The sequence below is a fragment of the Haematobia irritans genome, chromosome 3, assembly GCF_050003625.1.
Source record: "Haematobia irritans isolate KBUSLIRL chromosome 3, ASM5000362v1, whole genome shotgun sequence".
NCBI classification, from domain to species: Eukaryota; Metazoa; Arthropoda; class Insecta; order Diptera; family Muscidae; genus Haematobia; species Haematobia irritans.
Genome location: NC_134399.1, coordinates 16,790,543 through 16,816,481, shown reverse-complemented (window position 1 = coordinate 16,816,481; position 25,939 = coordinate 16,790,543). Strand labels below are relative to the sequence as shown.

At 32.6% G+C, this 25,939-nt stretch overlaps 3 protein-coding genes across 3 annotated transcripts in view; 2 read left to right on the top strand and 1 right to left on the bottom strand.

Moving 5' to 3' along the window:
* Positions 1-5,043: 5,043 nt before the first annotated feature.
* LOC142232311 (uncharacterized) lies at positions 5,044-12,604 on the bottom strand. Its single transcript, XM_075303062.1, has 2 exons — positions 11,718-12,604; positions 5,044-5,875 (listed from the first exon to the last, which is right to left on the bottom strand). Exons 1-2 carry the CDS (start codon positions 12,454-12,456, stop codon positions 5,190-5,192), a joined length of 1,425 nt encoding a protein of 474 aa, XP_075159177.1. The 5' UTR covers positions 12,457-12,604; the 3' UTR covers positions 5,044-5,189.
* A 1,678-nt stretch (positions 12,605-14,282) lies between these two features.
* On the top strand, positions 14,283-15,330 carry Rrp4 (exosome complex component Rrp4). The gene has a single exon (XM_075300513.1). The coding sequence runs from the start codon at positions 14,359-14,361 to the stop codon at positions 15,253-15,255; it is 897 nt and encodes a 298-aa protein (XP_075156628.1). The 5' UTR covers positions 14,283-14,358; the 3' UTR covers positions 15,256-15,330.
* A 3,105-nt stretch (positions 15,331-18,435) lies between these two features.
* The window catches only part of Rph (Rabphilin), a 44,805-nt gene continuing 37,301 nt past the window's right edge, over positions 18,436-25,939 (top strand). The window contains exon 1 of the mRNA XM_075302142.1: positions 18,436-18,974. Coding sequence (XP_075158257.1) covers positions 18,892-18,974 — 83 coding nt within the window. The 5' untranslated portion in view covers positions 18,436-18,891. The remainder of the gene's footprint in view (positions 18,975-25,939) is intronic.

Below are 25,939 nucleotides of genomic sequence, written 5' to 3'. Positions count from 1 at the left end.
GATTTGGCGAATCTTCATCTGACCGGTAGACTCTACATATATGCAGATGATGTATGTCTGTTATATCCTTATAAGAATGACCTAGTTTTGCAGATTCAGATGGAAAGGGACGCATCGCTTGTTTTTGAGTTCTCGAGGCTGAACAAATTGGTTATAAATGCATCAAAGACACGACTTATTAGATTTAGACCAAATATTACCAACTCCAGCGGTAATTTCGCGATAAATTTGAATGGGGAGCGTATTACTGAATCGTATCATGTTAAGTATTTGGGTGTAATTTTACAACGTAATTTGAGTTGGAATCTTCATATAAGTGAGTTGAAGAGGAAAATTGCACCAGCAGTTGGAATATTATATAAGCTGCGCCATAAGTTAAACCAGAAGTCTAAGTTTCTGATATATCATGCTTTAATACAATCTCATCTTAACTATATGGTAGCCAGTTACGCTTATAATAATGCTAATCAAAATCTCAAGGCTTTACAAAGAATGCAGAATAAAGCATTGAAGGCTGTTTTTAATCTTCCACGTAACTTTTCTACATTAACATTATTCAAAGAATTTGCGAGTTCTGTTTTGCCATTAAATGGACTGCATACATACGGGCTTTTAGTCTATGTTTTCAAGTGTGTCAAGGATATTGGAAATCACCCAATATCTTTTACGCAAAATCAAAGTAATGTAAATACGAGAGGTAGAATGAATCTGAGAGTACCCCTTTGTAGACTAGAAAGGACCAAGCAACGAATTGATTTTATTGGAGCAAATGCTTACAATAATCTTCCTCCTGAAATAAAAGCACTTACGAGTATTTCAAGTTTTAAAAGATCATGCAAAAATTATATTCTCGACACAGTTGAAACACTTTTACATTAAATTAAGGTAGTTTAATTGATTTCATAAGTTTTTTAAATTGTGTGAATTACTATTGCAAACTTTTGTACAATCATGAATTTTTGTTAGCCAACTAGCCCAATAATGCCTTGTGGCGCTGGGCCAAAATTGTATGGATATATAGCAAATTGTACAATAAATAAAATAATAATAAAAAAAAAAAAAAAAAAAAAAACTGTCTTATCGATAGATTACATGAATATTTTTAGAGTAATTCCAGACTTAAAACTATGTTAATTCACATTGCGTGCAAACTTATTGATTATGACACAAATTATAAATTAATTAATAACGCCGTTCAACGTAAATTTCGGTAGCAAACGTGTCAATGCATATCTTGTGGTTGGCTGAAATTTCGTTAGCGATATAGTTTTTGTATTTCAATAATTCACGTTTGCCATAATTTTTTACAATCAGATGTGGGTCGATAACACAATTCTTATCGTATGACTATTTCGCAAATGCAAGCTATCAAAAATTGTCTTACATTTCTCAAGCCTGGTATGAACAAATTTAATTCTGGTAAGCATTGATTGTGCTTTTCCAGCACTCATTTTGCTGTTGTGTCTGCTAGGAAATTTCATTGAGGAATTGTTACCGACTGTTTACATTTTATATACACGATAAACTGCGGCCAAATACTGGGATTGTCGTGGGTCTATTTCAGACTTAAAACGCTGTTAATTCCTTTTGCGTGCTAACAAAGCAGTTTTGCAAGGTATTTCTTATGGGATAATATATAAGCAATCGATAATAACGCCTCACCGAATTTTCGTGATTGCTATAGCTACAGCTGGTAGAATTCTACCAAAAATGGTAAATTTTTTACTGTTTGGTAGATTGGCAGAATTCTTGATGTTTTGGTAGATTTTGCAAACGATTCCTCTCCACATACAAAGTAAAAAATACATTTCGACATAATTTTCTATTGAAATAAAATTTTGACAAAATTTTCCAACAAAATAAAATATTGATAAAATTTTCTATCGAAATAAAATTTTGAAAAAATTTTCTGTCGAAATAAAATGTTCACAAAATTTTCTCTAGGAAAAAAATTTTGACAAAATTTTCTATAGAAATAAAATTTAGAGAAAAATTTCTCTAGGATTAAATTTTGACAAAATTTTCTATAGAAAGAATATAAAAAAATAAATTTTGACATAATTTTCTATCGAAATAAAATTTTGACAAAATTTTGATAAAATTTTCTGTCGAAATAAAATTTTGAAAAAATTTTCTGTCGAAATAAATTTTCACAAAATTTTCTCTAGGAATAAAATTTTGACAAAATTTTCTCTAGGAATAAAATTTTGACAAAATTTTCTATAGAAATAAAATTTAGAGAAAATTTTCTGTCGAAATAAATTTTCACAAAATTTTCTATAGAAATAAAATTTAGAGAAAATTTTCTCTAGGAATAAAATTTTGACAAAATTTTCTATAGAAATAAAATTTTGACATTTTCTATAGAAAGAATATAGAAAAAATAAATGTTGACATAATTTTCTATCGAAATAAAATTTTGACAAAATTTTCCAACAAAATAAAATATTGATAAAATTTTCTATCGAAATAAAATTTTGAAAAAATTTTCTGTCGAAATAAAATTTTCACAAAATTTTCTCTAGGAATAAATTTTTAACAAAATTTTCTATAGAAATAAATTTTTTACAAAATTTTCTATAGAAATAAAATTTTGACAAAATTTTCTATAGAAATAGAATTTTGACAAAATTTTCTATAGAAATAAAATTTTGACAAAATTTTCTATAGAAATAAAATTTTGACAAAATTTTCTATGGAAATAAAATTTTGACAAAATTTTCTATAGAAATAAAATTTTGACAAAATTTTCTATAGAAACAAAATTTAGACATAATTTTCTATAGAAATAAAATTTTGACAAAATTTTCCAACGTAATAAAAAGAAAATTTTGAAAAAATTTTCTATCGAAATAAATTTTCACAAAATTTTCTCTATGAATAAAATGTTAACAAAATAAAATGTTGATAAAACTTTCTATCGAAATAAAATTTTGACAAAATTTTCTATAGGAATAAAATTTTGACAAAATTTTCTCTAGGAATAAAATTTTGACAAAATTTTCTCTAGGAATAAAATTGACAAAATTTTCTCTAGGAATAGAATTTTGCCAAAATTTTCTATAGAAACAAAATTTAGAGAACATTTTCTAAGAAAAAACTGCTAATTATGATTTTTTTATTTGGTAAAATTTTCTTCAAATTTTGGTAACTTTTTTTTTGGATTGTGTGGCCATGCATTTCTTATGGGTAGCGGAAATTTTGGCCTTTAAAATAAATGTGGTGGTTTGAGGTGGTAACACTTTTTGACAAATACCCTTTTCATTTGCAACGAATATTTACACCATTTTCCATATGGTAGACTTACGATGCGGTCATACTGGGATTTTTTTTACAGAAATCAAAAGAGAATTTCTCCCCGCAGTCGAATCAGCAAACATTTGAAGCTCCGATGGGATATTCAACATAACACCAGGACTATGTTCCACCAATTTTATTGGGATTTTTCGAAAATGTTCCTGGAACAAATGTTTGAAGCCTATTATGATCAAATATTTGTCTAGTCAGACCGTAAACAGAAAAAATTTTCACCAATTGAATTTTTAAAAAATATTGAAATAAAAATTTAATTGATTCAACAATTTTGTTTACTTAAAGCAAAAATCAATCACAAAAATTAATAGTATCAATTAATTTTTTAATTGGATCAATTAATGTTGTTGTTGTAACAGTTTTTAATGTAGTTTCATCCATTTTGTTCTATGCCTATGTAGTTCAATTAGTAGCCAGATCAAGGAACTGCGACAAGGATGGGGTATGCCCAGAGTGATCTGGTGGTGAGACGGGTAGGCTTAGCTGGGCAAGCGAAAAGGTGACTAGTGTCATGTGGCCCTTGATTACAGATGGGATACACGTCAGGTACGCTGCTATCATTCACTGATAAGTAGGAATTGAGGCGGCTGCACTTCCCTCATCTTAGTTTGTACAAAAAAGTTGGGTCTGCCTAGGGAGGTCTCTCTCGCCGGTGCTATGGGCGCTGGTCGGACTCCGAGAATAGGATTAACCTTGTAGCTTAGTTGTCTTCGGTGGCTGTTACTATCATTTGTGTGATTGAAGACATTTCAATTAAAAATTAATTGGATCAATTAATTTTGTCATTGAATTCAAAAATTATTTTTTTGTATGTACCCCTTACTTATATAAAAAACGAACACCACTATTATCATTAAAGTGTTATTAAGAATGAAAAATTTTTATTTTGAAAAAATATCGAGTTTAAAAATTCAACAATAATTTAAGGAACAAAAATATATATAAAAATAAATGTAGGCTGCCAATAAAATATATTAGTAGTTCATGTAACAATACACACATGGGTGATGTTTGAACGAATAAAATCTCAAACAGAGGACGGCTTGAAAAAAAATCCCTAATAAATGTTTCATGTTAAAGGCCATATCTTTGTTATAAATTGGGTGTAAAGTGTTTATTTTAGTACAGCGTATTTCCAACAAAAAGAAATTTATATAGTATGAATTTTGTATGTAAAAAGTGAGCAATAGTCAATGCTTCGAATAGCACGTGTTTAAGGGTTAACTAGAGGTCATAACAACAAAAAGTGTCTAAGGGTTTAGAGGGAATGGAGTCATTGGAGTTCTTCGAATATTAGAGAACAATTTTAAAAATAAGTTTATCACTTGGAAAACAAATTATGGGAATGGTAATTACTAACTAAATACTGGCGGAGGAGGATTCGAATCTTGGGGGGGTGTTTATTTGTATGTTTTGTGGTTTAGTAATACATTAAGAGAAACAGGTAGATTGATAACATTTAAAGCTTCATATTGAGGTATATTTAATTCTTTGTTTTTAATTTATGTCACTTTCTATTTTGCTATGAATTATTCAAGGTTACCAAGTACGCGATGAGACATTTAATGTCTGCTATGAATACTAATATGCGATAGTAGTTAGTGCAAATAGCAAAGAGTGAGAGAGTAAGTTCAAATAGTACTCATAAATGGTTTAATTTCAATTCTTTTGTCCAATCAAAAAAGAGTATGTACTTGAATTAATTTTTCTTTACATTAATAGAATATCAAGTTTGTTTTAACTACTTCCAATATATGGAATTTTGTATTTCCTTTTGGTCTACAACTAACTATATTTGTTCGAGATTCTTGAAATATCATTATTATATTATGAATTCGAATAAGGAAGTATTTATCGAAAATCGTTTAGATCTACTTCTAATATGTCATCAAATAGCTAACCATAAAACACAACATTATACCCATAAATCCTCCCTTTTGTGAGTCGCCCGCTGATCCAGCATCTTTAATACTTCCATCACCTACTAATGTCGATTGTTGTGATTGTTGCAATTGTTGTGAACCTTCGGGCATATTTTGTATAGGGGCCATTGGAGGAGATGAACCTGGAGCTGCATTTGGATTATTAGGATCCATGGCTGCTGGTGCTGCTGCTGGTGGCGCCGGAGCACATGCATATTGTACTACTTGTGTTACTTTTGTTGGATCATTTGGATCGGTAACATTAACGGGTACTTCCCAACAGACTTGTGGTGGAGGTTGTTGTGGATTTTGTTGTTGATCTGGCATTGTTCCTGGCATTGGTGTAGTAGTATTCATATCGCTTGGCATAGGGGCCAAAGGAGCCATTGGGGCCATTGGTGCTGCTGCATTATCATTGTTTGTTCCTGGAGCTGGAGTTGCTCCTCCAGCAGTAATAATTGTAGCGCCATTAGCATCGGTAGCATTTATTGGTTGTCCAGTATTGTTGATGATAATAACACGATCGCCTCCACCAGCAGCATTACCAGCAGCTGGAGCCTGTTCCACAACTCTGGTATGAGTGGGTGTCAGAGCATGACCCAAAATAGCACCGCCTAAACCACCTGCGAGAAGACCGGTACCTGGAAGTAACAGATTGCATTAATAGTCATTTAGTCACACAGGAAAAAAATGTAATAAAAATATTTACAATTAAACAGTTGATTGAAGTTAAAAACGTAAAACTTACAATAAAATTTTTAATCAAATTCCATTGAGAAAATTATTGAAAATTTTTATTTTTTAATTAAAATATTAATTATACCAAATAACATTAAATAAAAAATTAATTTGCAATTAAATATATAATTGAAAATTTTAATCGGTAGTTATTAGTTCCCTAATTCATTAGAAATTAAAAACTTTAAATTACAATGTATAAATTCTTGTAAAATTACAAGAAAGGAAAAGGCAAAATAATTATACATATATATGTTAAATAAATTTTATTGAGTTTTTCGACCAAAATCAATTACATTTCTAAATTTAATTGAAAGTGGCGAAGAGATCAATTAAAATTTTAATCAATATATTTTTTATTTCCAATTAATTCTGTGATTTATACTATCATTTATTGAAAAAAATTCAATTAAATAATTAATTGGATCAGTAAATTTCGAAATTGAATCAGAAACAAAAAATTTTCTGTATATATCTATTTTTGACAAAAAAAATGCTAAGTGATGACTTTTGAATCTTGATTAAAAGACTAAACTAATCTGTATAATATTCGTATTCTGAAGAGAAAATATGGAAACTAAAGATAATAAGTGAACATTCCACTCCGAGTTCATAAACTCGTTTCTTGGCCACTTTCAGATAAATCAACCCCATTTTCTTGATTGTAATGAAATATGAATAAACAGCAGATATTCATTATTCATTAACACTTATATCTTAATTATATTAATATCAATCTGAAATAAACAAAAACAGCTACTTGAAGCTTCGTACATGATGACAAGAAATCAAAAAAAAAAAACTTCTCCCAGATAATATGTCTCTATTTCATTGGCAATTATTGATATTATTCAAAATCTGAATGATTTGGAAAGCTTTTTCGAATCTTTAAAATACTTGCTTGAATATTTCACAACTTAAATCATCTTCGCTTGGATGTATTTCTGATAGATGAAAATCTCTCTCAAAAGTGGACAACTTTCATGAAACATTTGCTACATTACATATTTGCGAGCAACCGTGGTGCAATGGTTAGCATGCCCGCCTTGCATACACAAGGTCGTGGGTTCGATTCCTGCTTCGATCGAACACCAAAAAAGTTTTTCAGCGGTGGATTATCCCACCTCAGTAATGCTGGTGACATTTCTGAGGGTTTCAAAGCTTCTCTAAGTGGTTTCACTGTAATGTGGAACGCTGCTCGGACTCGGCTATAAAAAGGAGGTCCCTTGTCATTGAGCTTAACATAGAATCGGGGAGCACTCAGTGATAAGAGAGAAGTTCACCACTGTGGTATCACAATGAACTAAATAGTCTAAGTGAGCCTGAATTATTAATCTGCCACTGCCACCACCGAGTACTATTTTGAAGCCCTTGAGGCACGTTTTTCAGATGAATGAAAAAGTTGGAGCTTCCCTGCGAAACTTTTCAAAAACCGGTTATTTGGACACTTTACGAAGTACATAATCGGTTGCCACAATTGCCAAAAATTATCTAAAATATCACTTGGATTGTAAATGTGTCGAACTTTCAATGTATTAACTATTTTAGCAACGGGACTACATCTACAAAAACGGAGATTTAACACGAAAATTAAATAGAAAATTTTGTCAAAATTTTATTTCTGTAGAAAATTTTATTTCTATAGAAAATTTTATTTCTATAGAAAATTTTGTCAAAATTTTATTTCTATAGACAATTATGTCAAAATTTTCTTTCTATAGAAAATTTTGTCAAAATTTTATTTCTATAGAAAATTTTGTCAAAATTTTATTTCTATAGAAAATTTTGTCAAAATTTTATTTCTATAGAAAATTTTGTCAAAATTTTATTTCTATAGAAAATTTTGTCAAAATTTTATTTCTATAGAAAATTTTGTCAATAGTTTATTTCTATGGAAAATTTTGTCAAAATTTTATTTCTACAGAAAATTTTGTCAAAATTTTATTTCTATAGAAAATTATGTCAAAATTTCATTTATATAGAATTTTGTCAAAATTTTATTTCTATGAAAATTTTGTCAACATTTTATTTCTAAAGAAATTTTTGTCAAAATTTTATTTCTATAGAAAATGTTGTCAAATCTCTCTCAAAAGTGGACAACTTTCATGAAACATTTGCTACATTACATATTTGCGAGCAACCGTGGTGCAATGGTTAGCATGCCCGCCTTGCATACACAAGGTCGTGGGTTCGATTCCTGCTTCGATCGAACACCAAAAAAGTTTTTCAGCGGTGGATTACCCCACCTCAGCAATGCTGGTGACATTGTTGAGTGTTTCAAAGCTTCTCTAAGTGGTTTCACTGTAATGTGGAACGCCGCTCGGACTCGGCTATAAAAAGGAGGTCCCTTGTCATTGAGCTTAACATAGAATCGGGCAGCACTCAGTGATAAGAGAGAAATTCACCACTGTGGTATCACAATGAACTAAATAGTCTAAGTGAGCCTGAATTATTAATCTGCCACTTACCTATCCTAACCTAATAGAACTGGTCACGGGGAAAGCGGACCTAGTTGGGAAAAACGAGCCAATTTATTGAAGATATGAGCGGATTTTCACGATGATATCGAACTGACTGACAACTCCTGTAAGATAATTATCAGTCGAAAGTCTTGTCCACCACCGAGTACTATTTTGAAGCCCTTGAGACACGTTTTTCAGATGAATGAAAAATTTGCAGCTTCCCTGCGATGAGGTACCCGAAACTTTTCAAAAACCGGTTGCCACAATTGCCAGAAATTATCTACCAAAATTTGAAGAAAATTTTACCACGAATCTACCAATTTTAAAAAATCTTTTTTTCGAATGAATGAATAGTCTTTTGGGTGTAAAAATATCACTTGGATTGTAAATGTATCGAACTTTAAATGTACTTACGATTTTAGCAACGGGACTACATCTACAAAAAGGGAGATTTAACACGAAAATTAAATAGAAAATGTTGTCAAAATTGTATTTCTATAGAAAATTTTGACAAAATTTTGTTTCTATAGAAAATTTTGTCAAAATTTTATTTCTGTAGAAAACTTTGTCAAAATTTTACTTCTAAAGAAAATTTTGTCAAAATTTTAGTTCTATAGAGTTTTGTCAAAATTGTATTTCTATAGAAAATTTTGTCAAAATTTTATTTCTATAGAAAATTTTGTCAAAATTTTATCTCTATAGAAAATTTTGTCAAAATTTTATATCTATAGAAAACTTTGTCAAAATGTTATTTCTATAGAAAATTTTGTCAAAATTTCATTTCTATAGAAAATTTGTCAAAATTTTATTTCTATAGAAAATTTGTCAAAATTTCATTTGTATAGAAAATTTTGTCAAAATTTCATTTGTATAGAAAATTTTGTCAAAATTTTACTTGTATAGAAAATTTTGTCAAAATTGTATTTCTATAGAAATGTTTGTAAAAATTTTATTTCTTAGAAATTTTTGTCAAAATTTTATTTCTATAGAAAATTTTGTCAAAATTTTATTTCTATAGAAAATTTTGTCAAAATTTTATTTCTATGGAAAACTTTGTCAAAATTTTATTTCTATAGAAAATTTTGTCAAAATTTCACTTCTATACAAAATTTTGTCAAAATTTTATTTCTATAGAAAATTTTGTCAAAATTTTATTTCTATAGAAAATTTTGTCAATATTTTCTTTCTATAGAAAATTTTGTCAAAATTTTATTTCTATAGAAGATTTTGTCAACATTTTATTTCTATAGAAAATTTTGTCAAAATTTTATTTCTATAGAAAATTTTGTCAATATTTTATTTCTATAGAAAATTTTGTCAAAATTTTATTCCTATAGGAAATTTTGGCAAAATTTTAGTTCTATAGAAAATTTTATCAAAATTTTAGTACTATAGAAAATTTTGTCAAAATTTTATTTCTATAGAAAATTTTTGTAAAATTTTATTTCTATAGAAAATTTTGTCAAAATGTAATTTGTATAAAATTGTATAAAGTACAATTTTTGATAGAATTCTACCAATTGTGGAAACCTTGAGTACATATCGAACTACCCGTGTAAGTATTCTTTGTTCAATTTTTAGCTCCAGATATCTTAAATTGATCTACTTTTAAAGTTTGGAGTTTATAAGTGCATAAAGAAAAAATCACTTTTTTTCGAAATATTATAATTATCAATTCAGGAAATAGGTGTTACACAGTAACATTCTTACATTACCCAAATTGTATTTCGTGTTGAAGAAAGCTTTGGATTCGTGGGTGGTATTTTTCCCATCAACTGTCTCAAATGAACATGAATAATGGAGACGATTTTTTTTTAGAGGTTTGTCACTGTATGTATTTACAAATATCCAAGCCAAGACAAATTTATTTTAGTATTTTCGTAATTTTCCTCAACTGACCGTAGTAAAAACAAAAAACAAAATATGAATCATTCCACCTAATATTGATTCGTCCTACCAGAGGTCGTTGTAACTTATTTTAATGAGAATACATTTAAGAATACGTACTTTCTTTATGTTTATTTTTGTATAGTCACCATTTATATGTTAAGTGGATAATTGTCCTTATAATCTACGTTAGATGACCTGCTATATTTAAACTAAAAATCTAATAGAAGAAAGCGTTTTCTTTGGATAAACATTAGTGATATTTTTGTTTGGTCATCAATAACAAAACACTAAATGACAATCATTTATCGCTACAAATTTAGCGGAGTAAAGCACTGGAAGAGTGTAGGTGCTTATTTTTTATTATTGTTTTATTCGTGCATGCAAAGTATGCATGAATTAGTTTTGAAAAGCTTTGTTATTTCAATGAATAGAAAACTGTAATTGCGATCCGATAATTATTGTAAATCCCCTTTTTAAGCCACGTGCAAATGTATGGCCATTGTTGAAGAGCACAGGTAATAATTCAGGGACGTAGTCAGAATTAGATTTTTAGGGCAGAGGCAGTGTGTTTGGGAAGTCAACTCAAAGTTGTCCATGAAATATACACAGAATAGAAAATATTCTTGATTTCAATCACGAAATTCAATCCAATTAAATGCTCCGAGTACAAAATTACCAGCCCCTACTAAAAAATTAATTTATCCAATTAATAAATTAATTTCGGTTTTTGATTTTTGGTTTAATTAACAATTTAATTGTAGCTACTAAAATTTTAGTTGAATGTTAAAATGTTAATTAAAAATTTTTAGTGATATTTTTCTGTGTGTATAAGGAGATTGCAAACTGCTCGGGCATGAGGATTTACTTCCCTCGCTATGGCTACGTCCCTGTTCGTATATATTCAGTACTACAAAAAGGGAATAACATGGCCGTACATAATTGGCAAATATACAAACATTACTTAGAAAAAATATTCAGGGCATAGCTCAATTTTATGAAATTCCAACTATGAGACTAATGACACGGTCAGTGCTGAAAAAAATGATTTTGTTCCAACGTATAACCTATTTTTGCATTGAGTTATAGCAGATTTGATTCCAGTCGCTCATTAAAATAGTAAAATAGCATAACTCGTGCATAAAATACCTTTAACTCAACGTATCTTCCGTTTCATTTCAAATTATTTGGCTTATTATTATTTTTTTTCATCTAAATCAATTTCATCACTGTGGTAGTACCATCGTTAATGTTTAGATTATTTTTAATTTTATTTCCTCAGCATTTTTTTAGCTGGCCCATAATAGTCACGCGACTCGGGGAACTTTCACCTCAAATAAATTGAAATCCATAATAATTCTGTGAAAATAATACATTCGCTCCCAATTAAACTTACCGAATCCTAAACCAGATGATGATTGTTGTGGTGGTGATGATAATAGGACAGCTCCTGCAGGTAACGAACCTCCGGCTGGTATATAACTAGTTCCTGCAGGAACACTTCCAGGATAATAACCTCCAGGTTGACCATGATATCCACCCATTGGATAACCTCCTGACATAGGATATCCGCCAGACATGGCATAACCAGGTGGTGGACCATTTACTAAAGTGGAGCCTGCCGGCATTTGTTGTTGCGGATACGAAGCTTGTCCATAATGTGTTCCTGTAGCTTGATTATAGTTTGGAGGAGCAGCTCCATAGTTTGGAGGAGCAGCACCATAATTTGGTTTTTGATATGCTGGCGGTGGTTCATGCATATTAGTATGAGCTCCACCAGCTACATTACTCGACGAATAGGCTGGTGGTGGCCCAGCATGTTGTTGGTTTGTATTCCATCCAATAGGTGGGGCATTTCCAGAGGAAGGCGCACCATTAACGGGTGGGCGATTAGGTTGCGAATTATAATTAGGATAACTTAGTTTTGCTTGGTCAGCGTGAGAATTTCCACTGTTGGTATTATATGTCGGTTTTGTCACACTATGAGTATCTGGCTGTCTACGTGTTGTACCTCCGCCAGATGACGTTTTACGACCTGAACCTCCCAAGGTTCTTTTGCCTTCGCTCAAGGGTGAAAAAACAATGCACAATAATGCACAAACCACCAAAATGGTCACACAAATACGTGGTGCCATTTTTTTTTACTTCACGTTTGTTCGAGAAGTTTTACTATGTATTAACTACTATTTTTGTCTTCTTCACTTGATTATGGTTGAAACGACACTAAGAGGAACTTTTGTTTTCTCACTTCGAATGGACAAGCAAAGCCAAGTGTTTATGGCTTTGTAAATTTAATTTATTTATTAATAATTGAAGAAAACCTGTTTGTATTCACCCCCTTACTTCTACCCTCTTAAACAATCAAGGGTTAACAAGTTGTTTTTGCTTCCACTACTTTGAATTTCGTGTGTTTTCCTCGGACACAAACAATACAAATGACGCATATTGCAATTTGGCATTCACAAATGATTGAGGCCTGGCAATGAAAACAAAAAAGCTAAACAGCTGATTTAATGCCAGGTGGTTATCTCGTGACAAAATTACTGAGGTAGTGTAATTATTTCAGCTGATCGTAATGTTGGGCGCCCCAATAAACACAAGGGTGAATCCATCCATCAAAGGTGAAATTCTTTCACAAAATAACAACTCAACTTCGCTTATGCGCTTTACAGACTATCAGTTATTCCGGACGGAATGTCGGTGTTTGTAAAGAATCTTACAGTGTGTCGGATCGATACGACTTGTAGGCGATGACTAAATAATCGGTAAATGTGTTATCGATCCCATAAACATGCAGCAGTATCGATTATGCCTTCGGACTTAACGTGTAATGTGCACAATATATGGGATATGTTCGACACGAGCACTGTCGTCCGGAATAACTGATAGTCTGTAAAGCGCATTACCAATTGTTTGGAATTATCTCAGTATTGGGATTCTGTATTCAATTTTAACGATGAATCGCATCTTTAAGAAGGTATAACAAGAAAAATAACATCCAAGCTATTCGGTAAACGTTTTAAACTACATTTAAAATCGTTTAAAATCAGCTGTGGGGTTCTCTATGCAGATAACAATAAATACATCGTTAAGTAAACAACGAAGATTTTCTGGTGGTTTAGAATATCGCCCATATCTCTATTCCGGCTTTGTGTATTTCTTTTAAATTTGCAAACAAATTCCAATTTGCTAACTGTTTTTGTCATTACACCGTTTTTTTTAGCAGGGTTGCCAAACGCAACGCAGCTTAAAAAACAGTTAGGCAAACACGTTTTTTTGTAGACGACGTAAACGATGCGATTATCGTGAAGAAATACAGAATCCCACTACAGGGCTTAAATCTATTGGTCGGTCCAATCTTGGCCAGCGTGTAGACTTTTCGATTCTAAACAAAAAATGTTTATATTCGTTAAAATGGGTTATTAAAGAACAGTAATCGTGAAAAATGGCGATTTTAGCGGTTAAACTCGAACGGAATGTCGGTGTTTGTAAAGAATCTTACAGTTTGTCGAATCGATACGACTTGTTTGCGATGACTAAATAATCGGTAAATGTGTTATCGATCCCATAAACATGCAGCAGTATCGATGTTGCCTTCGGACTAAACTTATTATGTGCACAATATATGGGATATGTTCGACACGAGCACTGTCGTCCGGAATAACTGATAGTTTGTAAATAACTGTAGATTTGTTCCACAAAAATGCTAAATGTGATGAATATATTTTTTGTATCAGATTATAGAAGGCTTTGATTGTGATACATTTCAGATTTCTATATTCGTTGATTCAAAAAAGTAAACTTGCTTTTCGTAGCGAAAATTAAACATTGTACCCATAGTTTATCGATTTTTCATTTTAGCTGTTTTCTATACATTACCTGTTAATTTTCCTACGATTGGGCACGATACGCAATTTAAACAATGTGGCATCTCTATCGGCATAAAGATTCGATAGATGCTTAAAGGCGTCAATTTTTGTTTAACCGGCTTTTAAAACACGTGTATTTGTTTACATTTTTATTTTCTAATTTTTAAAATGACTACAAATGTTAACATTCGTCTGGCATTAGATCGCGTTAATATGGGTCTTTTGGCCCAAAATCAGGCTAATGCACCACGGCTATATACACCAGGAGAAGTTGTAACAGCACAACAGGGATTCATGAAAGGCCATGGAACTTATGTGGAGGGCGATGATATAAAAGCCTCTGTGGCTGGTGTTATGGAACAGGTCAATAAATTGGTCTCTATTAAACCTCTGAAAAGTCGCTATGTGGGTGAAATTGGTGATGTAGTGGTAGCCCGTATAACCGAGGTTCAACAAAAAAGATGGAAAGTCGACACAAATTCAAGATTGGATTCCATACTCTTACTTTCGTCGGTGAATTTGCCAGGTGGTGAGTTGAGAAGACGTCAAGCTGAAGATGAACAAGCTATGAGAAAGTATTTACAAGAAGGTGATCTTATATCAGCCGAAGTTCAAAATATTTATGATGAGGGCACCTTGTCCTTGTATACGCGATCACTAAAATATGGAAAGCTTTCACAAGGAGTATTGGTTAAAGTTTTTCCCTCTCTGGTGAAAAGACGTAAAACCCATTTTCATAATTTACCTTGTGGTGCCAGTATTATTTTGGGCAACAATGGTTTTATTTGGATATCGCCGTCAGCTGGAGCCAATGCAGAAGGTGGGGACGGAGGTTTCTCCCAAAATTTGTCCGAAGTGATACCACGTTCCGATCGGGAAGTTATAGCACGTCTAAGGAATTGTATCTTGGCCCTGGCTCATTGTAAAATGATGCTATACGATACTAGTATATCATATGCCTACGAAGAATCTATGAAATATGATGTCCATGAGCTACTGCAGCAAGAAGCTATATTTGATGTGGCATTTTTAACACAACACCGTTTGCGGTTGCAGGAGGAATAGGGAGATAGAGATGATCAGTTTTTATTATTAGATATTAAGTTTTTGTAAATAAATTATTTACATGAAATTAAAAAAGCGATTATGTAAAAAAGAATGAGAACAATTGGCGGCGCCATATGTACCTCAAAATTTTGCGTTGGAAAAAAAGCGCAGTTAATTTGAAAGTCTGGTATCATAGGCTCACAAAGGACATTTCCTTCTCGACAATTTCTCTTAGCATAAAGAGGTGCATGTCATTTATTATAGACAAGACGGCCCAAGTAATTATTGTAGCGATTATTTTCTGTCATAATTACCGGAGTACAAGGGGACTATGGGAAATGTTTACTTTAATGTTCATGCGGACCAATTTTGAGCACTTTGCAGTGAACAAATATTCTGCACAATGTTTGGGGTATTCATCTTTAGTGGTAGGGTTTATAGGTTCCCTATTAAATACTTAGCTAAGATAGTTCCGTTCAGATCACTCTTAGCCGTCGCCTGTCATATTTGCTAACACTTGGGGTTCTACAACACTGTGCTGGTAGGAAGATATGGCATTCTGAACCGCTTTTCATAAGGCCGCCTTAGTTATCTCACCTCAGCTGATTCCAATCAAGTAAACGCCGTCGCTCGAACCAGGTGGATGTAATGATCCAAAGGTATATCTACACACATTCCGCGGAATAATATCTTTCTAACATTCGAATTTTGCACTCATAATGCGGATGTTGTTTCAGCACCTTCAAAGTACAGCCGATGGTAATCAACAGCGCAATATTTGCTAATTTTGCTTTGTTCTGGCTGCTAATGCCTTCATGGTGTGTTTTTCTGCGCCTTACGTTTTTGACCTTCAATTCCGCTTGTGTATTAAAGTGGGAGCTTGAAATACTTGGGTGCCTTGATGTCAAGCGCCTGCTTCACCTCTTTAGTACAAAACATGAATATGTCGACTTCGGGGCGGAAAAGTGCAGATGATTCCCCAGTGCAAAGGGTATACGGCGATCTTCACCTCAAGGTCACAGATAATCAGGGAGGGAGTTTCCATTATATTTCCTAGAGGGAGACATATCTTTCCACATTGAAGGGTTTGGAATAGTCAAGTGTTTCGAAAAAGAAGCGTGTTTTGGTCTCATTCTATTCCATCCCTCTGCACTGTTGGTTCTTAATTTCAAAGGAGTAGTGGTGGTCTTCCTGATGGAGGAAACCATGCTGACGTTCAGCCAACGTTAGCTGTTCTGTGAAGTGGTAATGATAAATAGCTTCAAGAATATCCGCTACAGTGGACAGAAGAGCAATTGACGATATGACCATATATATAGTCTGATTGGGTTTCAATATTGGATCAACCTTTGATCAGTTGGATTACAATTTGGATACGATAAAGAGCAGGAAGAAATACACCTTGAGCCTTTACCCTTTCATTTGTGAAATTTCTGGTTTTCTAATGAGCTTTTCTAACTCATATTTTGTTCCCTATATCCAACTATAGATTTTTCTCTGGGTGTAGCTTATGGTGGTTATGTATGCAATACCTTCAACCCCACATGGAAACCATGCACTTTATGCTTTAACAGAATGCCCTATTTCACTATGAATTTATTCACATAGCTTTGGTATATGCTTCTAATAACTCGTCATAATTAATTTTGTGTTCCAACCCTTAAAGTATGCTTTACTATACGCTATCACAGAAATATGCAACAAAAATGTTTTTTTTGTTCTATACTAAGTTTTGCTACATGTTGAAACCCCCACCTTTTGCTGTTGTTCCATTTAACGGGATGAAGACCACAATGAACACATCATTAATATGCTAAGCCACAAAAGACAACAAATACCGAAACGTTTCAAAGAAATTTACTGGCCCTAAAATGCATTGGAGGAACGATAAAATGAACGAATATTGGATACAATTTTGGTAGAGGGATGGGAGGGGAGGCAATGAACAAGCATACGAAACAATGAGACCCTTAAGCAAACCAATCAAGCTGAGCTGAGAAAAAATATTGAGTAAGCAAAAAAAAAAAAAAAAAAAAAACAAACAAAAACTCCCTAGCCAAAAGCACCACCCCCATTAAATTCCTGACCAACGCATCCTACCCTCTGGAATGACAACAATTTAACATGCACGTGGAGAGAAGAATATAAGAAAAAAAAACCACAGTAGGAAAGCAGATGGGGAGAATATGAAAGAATAAACAAATGCGAAAACAAATAGAAAAGCAAACTCGAATGAATGTCTGGAATGTCACAATGTTTTTTAAGCGTTGGTCCAAGTGTGAGTATGTGGGGTAATACCGTGTTGCCATTTTGCTTAAAGGCATATTAAAATTTTCCAATTGATGCACTAAATCTTGAAGAGAACGTTAGGATCTAAAAAAGTGAATGTTCATACTTTGAAGAAAACGATATTTTTATTTCCAAAGTTTTGTCTTTATATTGGGCCAGTAATATCACTCCTTTCCTTATAGACGCCTACGAGAGTGATTTCTCGCTTCTATATCCTACATCCGTAAATCGGGAACGTTTGATGTTGCCCGAAGGTTCCAATGTTTAGAAATTAATGTTAAAATTTTTGAACTAGTCTAAGGGTTATTTTTTGAACTAGTCTAAGGGTTATTTTTCAGCTCCATATACACCATACTTTGCACTTCTGTATGTATGTATATTTGTAGCAATTCAAAAAGTTCAGTATTCGGTAGGTAAAGTAAGAATTGTAAGTGCCCAACAACATCTTACCAAGTTTTCTTATTTTTTCTGAATTTTACGCCATTTTTTATTAAATGCTAAATGGCAACTCTGTTATAGACCTAGGAAGAAAATACGTTTATCAACTTTGTGAAACAAAAACACAAACATAAAGGGAATAACGGCATATGGAGACATGCTGTTAGAGAATTGCCGTAGAGAGTAATAGAGAGAGCGAGAGAAAGTTTGTATTGCATGATTCATAGGGAGAATATGCAATGGTTATGATAAGAGGAAAATGCTGATGAAACTGTTAGTAGAATGCTACGAGAGAGCAAGCCGAGAGCCTCTAAAGAGGAGTTTTCCACCCATAAGTTGGGAGCTGTGGGGAAAATTGTGGAGACAAAAACTTTTTTTTTCTTTTGTGGCAGCCGGACTGTTAACTACCAAGCAACAGGCATAAATTTGTGATTTTCAGTCTGAAATCAACCATTAAACAGGGCGTAACAAAAAATGTAGATAGGCGGTGATATTGCAAATAACGCAAAATTATTTCTTGATTTAAAAGAAAGAGTTTGTCAAGCGAAAATTTTCAAATATAAATCAATTGGTGGAAAATTTAAGTGGTTTAATGAATCAAATCGAAACCAAGGCGTATTAGTCTAATGGTATAGCCTAAAAGTAGGCTTTACTTTACAAATGCAAAAATTATAATAGCAAAAATATGTTAATCTCAAATTGTGTTTAGAAAACAAAGTATACATATATAACCCTTGATAAAAATTAATTCGTTTACCATAAATCATAATATCAATATCATAATTATTGCAATAATAAATTTATATTAAACTTCAAATTATCTTCCACTGATAATTAAACGGTTTGTTTGTATTCGCGCGCGTGTGTTTGTGTGTGCGAGTGGAGTATATCTTTTTGCCTTTGTTAAGTGGCTACTGCATTTTGGCCATGGATTTTCGAAGCCTTAACAATGGCGGCAGTGGAAACAGATTTGTCTGTCCCAGCGATAGACAATTGGCATTGAGAGCAAAGTAAATATGAGTAAAAAAATATGAACAGTATCTTCATCTACGTATGTGTGGCCATACGAACACACTTTAGCTTACAATGTTTGCATATGCTACACTGACAATCAAAAGTGTACATTATTTTAGTTTGTTAATCTAAATATGGGAAAATATTTACATTTTATAATGGTTAATTAATTTGAAGCTATTTTTTGGTTTTTATTAAATGCGACATAAATTTTTTTAGCTAAAACATCCAAAATTTTCTACATATTCCAAAATTACAAAAATGTACCTTATCTGCCTAATGTTTTCCAAATTTCGACTGGGCTCTCTGAGCCAAAGGTGAAATTTTCGACTTTTTCTTAGGAAATTGATTTTTAACTTTTACAAAAAAAAAAAAAAGTTTTCGAAATTCATGAGTAAACTAATGACCCTCCAACTTTTGAAAGAACCCTTCCAATAAATTGACTTCTATCAACCAAACTATTAAGCAATTATCAGAATAAATTCGGGTAATTCACTCAACCCAAAGTGAACTATTCTAGAACCTTCCGAAAAAAGGTTTGATAGTCGGCTACTTATTATGGAATTATAGATATTCTCACAAAAAATAAAACATTTGGAAAACAGTTATCGCAAACGACCTTTTGTTATATTTTTTTAATTTCTTCGTAAACTTCAATGTTTTATCACCAAAAATAAACTTTTGTTACAAAATTTTTATTTATTTAAATTAAAAAATACATTTTATTAAAAAATCGATTACTTTTAAATTAACCCTTTCGAAACTTATTTTTTGTTTTTGATTTGAAAAATTGTTTGTTTTAATTTTATATAGACTTAAACTCGTTTTATGAATAATGGAAAATCGAATTAATCAGCTATGTAGATTGGTATCTGGTATTTTGTTTTCAATAACTTAATATTCATATCCAATAAACTCGTATGAAAATTATAATAATAATATGAAAGTCCATTTCCTTATGAAATATCTTCTTTGAGAGAAATTAAGCCCGAATTAATTGCAAGCAAGGTAACGATTGTCTCAATTTTTTCACTTGCTTTTAAATAAAAATGTTTAGCAACAGAAGAACATTTCTTCTTTTTTTTGTCAAAATTGTCGTTACTCACAAAAGATAACTCTTCTTTCACAATTTTCAATTATGTTTTCTCCAGTCCTACAACTCTGCCAACATTTTTTGAATTTGGGGGCGCTTCTGAGAATCCTCACTACGTCGAAAACAGTCGTATACGATATCCAAAACTCCTCGGAAAAGCGCCGTCACTATTGAGAAGTTGTACCACGCCAAGTTACTACAAAAAAGTATCGCATGAGTGCAATTATTAGGTGCCCTTCTGGATACATTTAGAAGGATGACAATAAGGGCCCCTTCAAACAATCAGAGAAAGTGCATTTTAAGATTGTTGTAAAAGAATCATTGTGGTCATGTGGTCAAGTAAAACACAATGTTTATTAATTTTATTATACATTTATAAATTCTCATAAATACCACATTTATACGACTATCACATCACATTTAACATATTTTTATGCATTAATAAAATATTGATGTTGAGTTACAAGTTGCAAGTTACATGATGTCTATCAGCTATTTCTTTTATTCCCAATGGAGGCAGCGTGTCTGCAAAAATATTTGAAAAACTATTACTTTATTCCATTTGGAAATTCAAAAATTGTTCACCAATATACCTTTCACAATTTTAAGCGAAATAACTATGTTTTCAGCACTTCATTATCGTTTTTATTTAAATAACTTATAAGAAGCTAGTTGTGTTTGGTGTTTCACAAAATATAAAATGGCTCTTGTAACAATAGTGATGGCAAAATACTTTCAGGCGAATAGTGATGGTAAAATACTATCACAGTTGGCGATTGTTGCAGTGTCACTTACGAGTCTGCGGTAGCGATGAGGATGAAATGGAACTTTGAAATGCTGGCAGGGAAAGGCCTTTGTGGCTGTGATGGCGACCTCATTCGATTGGTGTGTGCGATAAGTGCATTTACATCGTGAAATGGGAAGTTTTTGTTTGTCAAGGGAGATAGTTTTTAAATTCAACTTTAAAGAGAATGATTTATAAGAGAAGAGAATTTCATTTCAATAAAACCTTGTTTCGGAGAAAAGTATTTCTTCTTTGGGACCACCCTCATATGGTCCAATAAAAAGTTTTTCTGCATAGTTTCAAATCAATATCTTATTTTATTTGGACTGACATCGTCAAAACTACGTAGAATTTCAGAACAGTCAAGAATATGTAAATTGTATGGGGGTGTCTGGACAGTATATCGATAAAGTTGTTGAAAAATGTCACTAACTTGCACATCTCTAATACATTGCCCTCGAATATATAGTGTTAATGTTATATATAAAGGCCGGTATGCACCTCTAGCGAAAAATTTCATTCCCATAAGAAATGCATTGCTATTTATGCTAACGAAATTTTCGGTAGCGTTCAATTTCGTAAGCTGGTACGCACCTCTAATGAAAATAACAGGGTTGTCAAAAGCATATTATGGCAGCAAACATTTAATTTATTACAATCATTGTGTGCGTAAAAGTTTTAAAAGGTCTGTAAATAATAAACAATTTATTTGAGGAATGTTTGGAACATATATTAACAATTTTTAAAAGCGATTAGCTGGTTTAAAATTTGTGTACACAGCCCTGTTTTTTTGTTGTAGACTTAAATAAATTTTTGCTACCGAAAATTTCGCTAGATGTGCATACCGGCCTTAATGTTAACAAATATTGAGCAATGTGATATTACTCGATGACTGTGACAGTCCAAAGCAAAATATTGCAATAACATACCCTCACCTAGGATCAATTCTCGTATTCGTTCCTTGGAGCAACAGACGCAAAATTTGACTCTGCCAAACTGCTACAATGTATTGTTGTCAATTACTATATACAAACATAACATTCTACCGTTACATTACAATTCCTAATCAAATTCCTATACACATATTGAAATATTCACCCTTACCCACATAGGTCTGTTAATTCTGGCTATCCCCCCACAAAAAGTCAACAGAAATCCCACAATATCGTAACAAGCAATCATGTCACAATCACAAAAATATTTACATATTCATGAAGTGTAGCCGATGACGACTCTCTCGTATTTACTTATATGTAACATAAACATGTAAGTAAATACATGTGTAAGTAAGTATGTATATAGGAATGTCGATGAGAGTGCCTTTTGGAATATGCATATGTGTGTGTGGAAAATACTTGAACTTCAACTTCAATATTGAATGCAATTACAAGCGAATAACGAACGATGATAACAACCAACTGAAATAACCACAAATTATTATTAAGTTTATTTTCAAATGTTTGCTTTGGATAAGAACCGCACGCATATATGTACATACATACAAATGTCCTGCACTCACATAACTGTACACAACAAATAAACGGAAAGACCATGTTGTTTTCATTGTATGTTAAGGTGGTTCATGTTGTCTACATTTATAGTTTGAAGTTTTATGTGAGGGGTGTGTTGGTATCGTTCAACATTGCATGTTAAGTTGGTTTTATGAATGCGAATGAATTTTTTAATTTTAATTGTTAGCAATTGCAATGATACAAATGCCTATAGAAGGTGTGGAAAATCTCACTAACTTTTCTATGCCACCCACAGCCATATAAACCCAGCCCTGCTTAATATCTAATAAACACACATTTGCTTTTATGATTGTTACATTACGTTCTTCAATTGGATGTATGAATAAACAAACGAACACATGTGTTTGTTTTTGTTTTTTGCTATGATGATGTATGCATATATTTTTCGTTGTTTTCGCCAAAAACACACAACTGGATTATTACATTAACATTTCATTGGAATTTCTAATGGAATAATAATAACATTGGAAATTCACTAGACGCAATGTAAACACAAGTGGAGTGTTACAGTATTGCGAAGTTTAACGGTCATGGAGCAAAAAATTCATCCCAATGAAATTTTCTACAAAAATACATGAACCATATACATACTATATATGTATGTACATATTTTTTTATGCAATTTAATTTAATACATTGAAAAAAATTTTGTAATGAGGCCAAAGATTTTATGTCCTTAAAATACGAATGTGAATTTTGCTTTGAATAGAAGACGTATTTCTCTGATATAAAGTTTTTTTTCCTTGTCCAAAAGATGATACACTTTTCAAAGAAGTCATTTTGTCCTTATCCGACTTAAAAACTGGTATCTTAACATAAAAGAAAAATTTGGTTGCCTAAGGTGTGGCATGGCTTTAATAATTCTGACAAATTTTCTTCAAAATTAATGAAATTGTCTTTAAAATTGTTGACTTTTTGTATCTCTACTACAAAGCAAAAATGCGTTCAAAAATAGGATATGTTTTTCAATACTTTATTTAAAGACTATTTTACTTGAAACATAGCATGATTTCTACGTAAAATCGAGTCTGAATTTGAAAATTTAAGTAGTTAACACATTTTTAAAGCACATGAAGAAAAAGGCTGAAAAAATCATATATCATAGAATCAAGTATGCAAAACTAAAATATAAAAGAGAATTATGTCTTAAATATATCCTTACTTCAATTCTCCGCTTCTTTGGCTCGGAATCAATATCAAAAAAATTATTAGTGCAAAGACAAAATCTTTGGAACAGGGTATTTTTCAGGGTAAATATAACAGACAATTAGTACTGAATTTTGCTTTCTGGGCCTACTATAACAGGTTGGCTGATAAGTCCCCGGTCTAACAAAGAAAACCACTTTTTTGGTCAAAATTCGTGTTTTTATTCAACATAGTTCCCTTCAAGAGCGATATAACGATTATAACGACCTTCCAATTTTTTGATACCATTTTGGTAGTACTCCTTCGGTTTTGCCTCAAAATAGGCCTCAGTTTCGGCGATCACCTCTTCATTGCAGCCAAATTTTTTCCCTGCGAGCATCCTTTTGAGGTCTGGGAACAAGAAAAAGTCGCTGGTGGCCAGATCTGGAGAATACTGTGGGTGGGTAAGCAATTCGAAGCCCAATTCATGAATTTTTGCCATCGTTCTCAATGACTTGTGGCACGGTGCGTTGTCGTGGTGGAACAACACTTTTTTCTTCTTCATATGGGGCCGTTTTGCCGCGATTTCGACCTTCAAACGCTCCAATAACGCCATATAATAGTCACTGTTGATGGTTTTCCCCTTCTCAAGATAATCGATAAAAATTATTCCATACGCATCCCAAAAAACAGAGGCCATTACTTTGCCAGCGGACTTTTGAGTCTTTCCGTGCTTCGGAGATGGTTTACCGGTCGCTGTCCACTCAGCCGACTGTCGATTGGACTGAGGAGTGTAGTGATGGAGCCATGTTTCATCCATTGTCACATATCGACGGAAAAACTCGGGTGTATTACGAGTTAACAGCTGCAAACACCGCTCAGAATCATCAACACGTTGTTGTTTTTGGTCAAATGTGAGCTCGCGCGGCACCCATTTTGCACAGAGCTTCCGCATATCCAAATATTGATGAATGATATGACCAACACGTTCCTTTGATATCTTTAAGGCCTCTGCTATCTCGATCAACTTCATTTTACGGTCATTCAAAATCATTTTGTGGATTTTTTTGATGTTTTCGTCGGTAACCACCTCTTTCGGGCGTCCACTGCGTTTACCGTCCTTCGTGCTCATTTCACCACGCTTGAATTTTGCATACCAATCAATTATTGTTGATTTCCCTGGGGCAGAGTCCGGAAACTCATTATCAAGCCAAGTTTTTGCTTCCACCGTATTTTTCTCCTTCAGAAAACAGTATTTTATCAAAACACGAAATTCCTTTTTTCCCATTTATTTCACAATAACAAAAGTTGCTTCACAAAAGACGCTCTATCTCACAAACTAATTGACTTACAGACGTCAAATTTTGACACGAATCATTCGAAGGTTGGTACTATATAAAAATAATATGCATTTAATACTAGCGACGCCATCTATGTGTCAGACCGGGGATTTATCAGCCAATCTGTTATCATATGGGATCACAGGCTCGTCCTCTCATCCCTCTGATACTTTTTATTTTCTTTGTATCAATCCATTCTCTTGTCATGATCAGTTTGATAGACAGACCACCAAAAAAGGAGTGTGAGATAGCCTGAAACTTATTTTTGCTATAGGTTGTCGGATATTATGAATATTTTCATCATGGGTATAAAGCCAATACCGATGCTAACTTTAGTTTTCATTCCCTAAGTCCATATCGGTCTTTAATTAGTTATATCTTACATATAGACCGTTCCAATTCACCTGAAATTCGGTATGTGATATCACAGCTGATAACAATTGTTTGGAATTTCCGATGTATGAGATTGAATCTTAGACCCTTTGTGCGTAAAGGTGTGTTCGGTTTTCGAGCTGAAAACCACTTTATTTACGCTATTACTTTTCATGAAATAATCAAAATTATAAATGAAAACAAAACCTATTCCCATTATGTCTTGCCGAAATACCTATTCCCATAATGTCTTGTCGAAATTTAGTGGAACAAGAAAATGCGCATCAATTGAGTTAATTTATCTGCTTTATATTGTACTGTTTTAATAAAGTAAACGCGACAATTTCAACTCGAAAAGCGAACATAGTACTTACCTTAAGCCGTGGTATGCTCACCAGCCAACTCTCAATTTTGTTTCTTACCGAAAATATACGATTAACAATTCCAACCATTTTAAGTCAATTTACATTGCTCACTACATCTCACATGCTTAAGTTTTTAAAGAGCAATAGAAATACAGCAAATATATGGAGGGCAAGGCAAAGCAACAAATGGGGTCACTAATTAAGACAAGGATTCGCATTTGCACTTACCCATACCAACAACAATAAAACCATTACTCTACCATTCTCATCGCTCTTTAGCATAGCATACTCTCTTCCCACACTATGTCGAAGAATGTGGGAGAGATGTGGAGCGATATAGACGACGCCGT

Bases quoted from the DNA above. Each gene is read 5' to 3' on its own strand.
- LOC142232311 (XM_075303062.1), bottom strand. From the start codon at position 12,456: ATGGCACCACGTATTTGTGTGACCATTTTGGTGGTTTGTGCATTATTG. The intron at 5,876-11,717 runs GTAAGTTTAATT...TGTTACTTCCAG, and splicing joins ATCATCTGGTTTAGGATTCG to GTACCGGTCTTCTCGCAGGT.
- Rrp4 (XM_075300513.1), top strand. From the start codon at position 14,359: ATGACTACAAATGTTAACATTCGTCTGGCATTAGATCGCGTTAATATG.